The 6,619-nt window shown below is 37.5% G+C and overlaps 1 protein-coding gene across 6 annotated transcripts in view; it reads left to right on the top strand.

Annotated features, from left to right (window-relative positions):
* LOC106478602 (structural maintenance of chromosomes protein 1A-like) overlaps nucleotides 1–6,619 on the top strand; it is a 160,082-nt gene that overhangs the window by 38,550 nt on the left and 114,913 nt on the right. Inside the window, exon 1 of one of the 6 annotated variants that reach the window (XM_022382211.1) lies at nucleotides 6,003–6,060. The exons of the other annotated variants lie outside the window; for them this stretch is intronic. Within the exon in view, the coding sequence (XP_022237919.1) occupies nucleotides 6,004–6,060 (57 nt within the window). The 5' untranslated portion in view covers nucleotide 6,003. Of the gene's footprint in view, nucleotides 1–6,002; nucleotides 6,061–6,619 lie in introns of those variants that run through there. 6 annotated transcript variants of the gene reach the window in all.

The raw sequence follows: 6,619 nt of genomic DNA, 5'->3' as shown, positions 1-6,619 counted from the left end.
GTTAAGATGCCATCTCGTTCTTTCAAACCAAGATTTCGAGGAGGTAGGTTGTGTCTTTAGTCTGACTCGAAATTTCATATTTTTTAGACTAAAATACATCTTAGTTACTTAAGCTTGATAAATTATAGTGGAATTCTATGGTATTGATGTAGTAATTTATGATTTTTTAGTTATTCAAAAGTATATATATATATAAAAACCTAAAAAAAATATTTTGTTTCATATCCTCCATGTACAAAATTTTATGTCTTCGCAACCTACATCAAGCAGCAACCGAGTACAAAGGTCATAACTAGAAGAGATAATTGTTTGCTTTACTTCTTTATTTACTGTTTTATGTTTTAAGAAAACTAAGTTTAAGAACTTATATCAAATTAGCAATAATCTGTATACATATACAATTTTTAATAATTGAAATTTGACTGTATTTTACAAAATACTAGTCTACTAAAACACAGCCAAGACAAGTTACTTTGTATAAACCAAAGGTCAGTTTTATGTTATTTGATATGTAACATGAGTGCACTTGAGCAGTGTCATTGTAACTTCTGTATTTCTAGCCAAGCATGGTCAATATAATAAAAATAATAAATAAATATAAATGTATAATGTATTGAGATTTAATGTATTTAGTCTAAACATGTATGTTTTCATGTTATAATTTATGCTCATTCTAGAATGAAAGAGGCATAATTTATATTTATTTCCTAATTTTTATGATGGTTGCGAGATCTGTCAAATCTACCGAACCTGTATAGAGATTACTGAAAATAACAGATAAAATATAAAGTTTGTTTTTAAAAACGTTTGATAACTATCTGGACATTATAAATATTTTGCATCTGAAATTTCAAATTTTTTTCTATGCATAAAAGTACTTTTAATCTTAAAATGAGTATTACTTTGCATGGTAGATAGGCAATATGCAAAAAGAAAAAAGACATGAGAAAACATTGCTTTACAAACCTTAAGACTTAATAAAAAAAATATTTTGTATATGAAAGCGTTATAATGTTTACTGATAATCTGCCAAATTTCGTTAACATTCGCTTACTGATATAAAAGTTATAGTATGAAAACTATAACAAAATAAAATGGTTACAAGGGACAGAGCCCATGCTGAAAGAGTTAAGTGAGAAGATCAGCATGCCACACCCCTGAGGACTTCTAATCAGTTTGCCCTTTCTTACCATCATTACTATCCGTTTTTAGATCAGCAGTTGTTAGGTTCATTGTTACCTATTTGGGGAGGGGTGAAGTGGCTCTCGAATCTAGTGTTAGTCTTACACATGGTCAATATTCTTGCCATGTCTTACCCTAACCAACCTCTTATCGTATCTTTCTTCCATACATCCCCAATCGGAGGGTCTCCACAGAAATTCTGAGAGGTTTTCTGCAGATACCCATAAACTTCTCTCCTCCACTTTAGCCCACATTTCGTCTTTGGCTCTGGCATCACATACGTGGTTTTTTTATTGTTGGGACCTTATAGGTTGTGATGCAGTTTTGGCTCTGGTCAATTTACCCTCAATATATCTCAGGGATCTATGTCTTGCACCTTTTTTTGAAACATTATGTCTTTGATACAGTCCTGGAAACTATCGAGCTTTGGGTCCACCAGTAATCCACCCTTATGATTTTTATAGCCTGATAAGAGCCTCATAAGCACCTATTCCTGTTTCCCATACTTCATGATCCCAACCCTTACCTGATCTTTATAATTGGGGTACTTCCTCTCATCAATTTCCTTAATGACCTAACCCCTGTCGCCACCAGTACTGATGACTACCCTGTGGGTTTGGGTCCAGTAGGAGCTTGGTGGGTTTCTTCCTCCCTGACATCTCTTCATCTATGATCAGTGGATGATATGGGTTCTGTCAGAAGAATACAGTTTCATTCCCCACCTCTTGTTTCTCATTGCCTCATTTTCTTCCCTCCTACTTGAGATCTCGTAACCTGCCAGCACATATCTGAAGCAGTTCATGAATTACTTTTGCAGCAGGCAATCAAACTGGTTCACCATCCTTCCAGGGGTATTTATTCCTGTCTTTTTGTTGTCCCCAAGAAAACCGTAGATTTGTAGCTGGTCATTGGTATATCTCGCCTCAACTGCTTCCTCATACTCTCCAGTTCACCATGAAGTTTTTTCTTACCCTGAAATGGTATTTTCCCCCATGGTTGTGGATGATGAAAATGGATGTCTCCCTCCCTTACCTTCACATCCCAATTGCACATTGGTTTGTACTTACCTTCAGTTTGCTCATTTGGACTTGCTTCAACTCCTTATGTGTTTTGTCATATAGTCTGGGCTATTGCACGTCATCTTTGTGCTCTGGGAACGGGCTCATTTTGAGCAGGAATCAGCCACTCATACTCTGATGGGCTGGTTGATCAAATTGGAGAAGTCATTCCTTCAACCCGCTCAATATCTAGTCCATTTGGGGGTCGTTTTTGACACGAATATCAGTCTTCTCCTTCACATCTTCATTCTGTGGAACTTTTGGTTCCCCATGCTCTCTCAGCTCAGTCACTTTACTACTTATGAGGTTCTATTGCTTTTGGGGATGTGGTCCTCCATGACTGCACTGGTCTCTCTTAGTCATTCCCATATGAGATCCCTTTAGTGGGTGCTTCACGAATGATGGAACCTTGCTTGGGATCCTCTTTGCACCCCATTTCCCTTCCTACTTCCTGGAAGATGATCTGCAATGCTGACTGGACAAAGCCCATATGTCGGTGGGTATACTATTTCCCATCCCACATCTGGATCTACATCTTTTCACAGATGCATCTTTTCAAAGATGGGGACATGTTTCTATCATCAGGAAGCTTCAGGCCATTGGTCTGTGAATGAAACTGTCTTGCATATCCATGTTCTCAAACTTCTTGCAGGATTGGGAATTGCATTACTTCCTTCTTCTCGCCCATCATTGTATGGTGATGGTTCATTCAGACAATTCTGTGGTGATGGGACATATCAACCACCAAGGGTGAACCCAGTCCAGAGAGCTATGTTTTCAGATGTTGGATCTATTATACTCGGCCCAAGAACATCACAATTATCTTATAGCCTGTTATGTGCTGGGTGCTTTCAATCTTGTCGTGGATCTTTTTCATGCCCAGACCAGGTATATCCAATGGAGTGGGCATTAGCTTCACTCATTTTCAGGGATCTTTGCCAATGGTGAGGTTCTCCCCACCTGAAAGCCACTCAATACCAAGATGCCCTTTTTTGGTCACCTGTAATGCATCCACAGGTTTTTGGCCATCAATGACTTCAGCCAAGATTGGTGACACAGATATCTTAATGTGTACCCTCCCATTTGATTGCTTCATCTGGTGATTTCTCTTTCCACTCCACCCCTTGTTAGGTCCTTTTGATTGCTCCCTATTGGCCAGCTCAACCTTGATTTCCAAGGTTATAACATCTACTCCTATCACCACCTGTCCCTCTTTCACTTTCTCCCTCCCTTCATTGTCAACCTCGATCCCATGTTCCACATCCCAACCTCCACATCCTGTGTCTTCACACTTGGCTTTTGTGACGATCTGGTTTGACATGTTGAGACGCTTCCTTGTTAGCTAGTTTCATATGGCCATCTTCCATGAAAGTATACCAATGCAAGTTGAAAGTCTTCCACTGTTGGTTTACAAACAAGGCCGACAGAATTTCTCACCTGGCTCTTCGACAGTAGTCTTTGGTCTCCTTGCTTTCTGGTTATTGGGTGGCCCTATCCCATACCTTCCTTTTTTCCCAATACTGTAGGGTTTTTACTTCTTATCTTCTTACCATGCGATGCATTCCTTCTGGATACATCGACCCTGCCCCAGGCATCCTTCCCTTCTGGATTGGGACATTAATGTGGTCCTCCATACCCTTACTTTACCTCTATTTGAACCATTTTCCTCATGTTCCTTGTTGTATCTGTCCCCTAAAACATATATCCTTCTTCTCTTAACTTGTGGACATCGAAACTTGGATTTGGAACTTGGTCAGGACCGTTCTTCGATGTTGAGGGATTATTAAGTCAGACACTACTACAATTTGGGACTTTTTGATTTCTTAAAGGTTTTGAATACTTATAATTATTAATTCATATGCCTCCTTCAGTGGTGAGGTCAGTATCTACATTTGTTAATGGTTGACCATTAACTTCTGAGGAATAAAGTTGATTTATTTTTATCAGTGGTACCTGTTTTTGCAGAACTTGTTAATGGGATATTTTTTTGAAAGTTAATTTTTTCATTCCAGAACAATATCTTATCTCCTCTTACAAATAGCTATTCTCCACTTATACTGCCCTCGATATGCACAAATTTTTGCTCACCACTAGACTTGATACTCCCACCTACCTTCACACATATTCATGTGAGAATGCATGCTATCATGCAAACAATCATACATCAACCATCCACCAATAGCAGTGCAACACAACTCCCATCTTCACTAGCACCATCTCTTCTGTGCAGCCTGTAATCACTTCTTGGTTTGCAGTCTGACTGTTAGGACATGTTTTCACTCATGTCTTCTGAATAAAACTTTTCTTCATTGACAAAGTTTACTGGTGCTTATTAGGCCATGCATACTTGTTTTTAACTACAGTTTCAGAAGAAAAAAAGTTGGAGAAAAATTTTTTCCAAGTTAACTCCACTGGTAAAGCACTCACAATTCCATGTGGCATCTATCACAGCTACTGTCACTACTACAGCTGATTTTTCAGCCAGTTCAATGGCATCTGAGCAAGCATTATCTGCTCAGGAAGTAAAGGCTCTGGTTCATAGGGAGTTAGCTCCTTTTATGCAGTCTTGTAAGTCACCTGATGATCGTCCTCATGTACCATGTGAGGGTTTGCCTGAACATAACTTTGAGGATTTGGATAACCTGTTTCCCCTCCTGCTTATGCATCACACTTGTGTGTCATTTTGGGGGATGTGCCTAGGCCTCCTTCCCAATTTCTAGACTTAATCAATCAGGTATGTTATGTGTTATCCTTATCTCCTGTTTCCTATAATTCTACTCCTGTCCTTCTCAGTGACGAGCCCTTGGATCAGTATTTAGTGTTTCCTCCCTCTCCAGATATTGGGGTTCCTGTGAGTCATTTTGGGGACCAGTTGCATTCAGGTGTTAGTATGCCTCGACCCCCACATACTGTTAAGTCATCTGTCATAACTGTATTATCCCTTATAGAAGCTGGCTTATTGAATTTTTTAATTTCAACATTCCTTTTTTGGGTCACTGAGCCAACAGTGAAGCCACACCAGAAGTCAACAATCACAAAATTTGGCTGTAGGAACAGGATGTGGCGATGCTGAATGTCAGTGTTGAATTCTGGATTGTGTCCCTCTACAATCACTTTCTTACGCTATGACACACTTCAAACAAACAGAAATACTCCAACAGCCAAAGAAAAGGCTAGCAAACTAAAAAATAAAATGGAACAAAATAAAAATTAAAGTAAACCTTACCACAAAGCTGAAAACTAAAAAAAAGCTAATAGATCAGTGAGACAGGATCTCCCTTTAGTGAATCCATGTTGGCTTTCATTTATGATATCATATTCCACTAAATGATTTGCTAAGCTTTTTTTTACCCCCCCCCCCCCCAAATAATTTAGTTCTGGTTTCTTGTCCTTCCCATATTATTTTATCACTTACCCATCAATTTAGAAACATCCAGCTTAAAAACAATCCCTAGCTGCTTATTTTTGAGTTAGGAAACCAGGACTGGGGGAATGTCAAATGTACAGTCTGTCAACACTTACATAATTTTTTCTAAATTTGTTTTGTTATTCTGAAAGATTCAGTTTGTATATAACTTGTCAGTAAGTTGTCCTAGTAAGAACTGATTTGCACAAATATTTCCTCAATATTTCATGAAATAACCAGTTTGTATGTTAACTGGTGTGTAATTTTTATCATATTGGGTTTACAGATCATCCTAGCAGTAAATAGCCTTGAATATATCAGAGTGCACATAGATCTATCTGGTTTCCATTAGCTGCAATGATGTTTTCCCTATTTTTTAATTCCCAGCAAATTAGTAATATCTACATGATTCAGGTGAGTTCCTATATTTTCCGTAGAATGCTAAAAGTCAGAAATATTACATATATGCTCTCTTCTGAAAAAAGAAGCAAAAAAAACTGTTAAAGGCTCAGCCTCTCAACACAAACCTTACCATTAGCATCCTGTTAAGGTCCCAGTTCTCATTTTCATATTTTACTTACCTTTATTATATTTAAAAGTAAAACATTCTATTAGTTTAAACAGTGTCAGTCAGCTGTTTCTCATAAGCCATTTCTTATTTCTTAACCAAATTCTAACATCCTTATATTTTGGTAGATCATTCATTGTATCTGTCAGTTTAAATGTCTTAAATTTATGCTGTTTATCTATGATTTTCTCCTTTATTTCCTTAGTAAACTAGTTAAGTTACTTCTTCTCTGTATCTGTTTCTTTTTAAGAATATGCATATCTTTAATTAAAAACAGGTAATTTCTAAACTTTTCTAATTTTTGTCCATTGTATTTTAACTCATTATCATGATTCTTGCATGATAAATCTTGTCTCATGGTCTCCACTTTCAGGAAATTAGGAAACCAGTATTTCACTCTTCTTG

Source organism: Limulus polyphemus, unplaced genomic scaffold, assembly GCF_000517525.1.
Source record: "Limulus polyphemus unplaced genomic scaffold, Limulus_polyphemus-2.1.2 Scaffold230, whole genome shotgun sequence".
In the NCBI taxonomy this organism is placed as follows: Eukaryota; Metazoa; Arthropoda; class Merostomata; order Xiphosura; family Limulidae; genus Limulus; species Limulus polyphemus.
The sequence above is the reverse complement of the archived record's forward strand: the minus strand, read 5'-3'. Positions and strand labels throughout refer to the sequence as shown.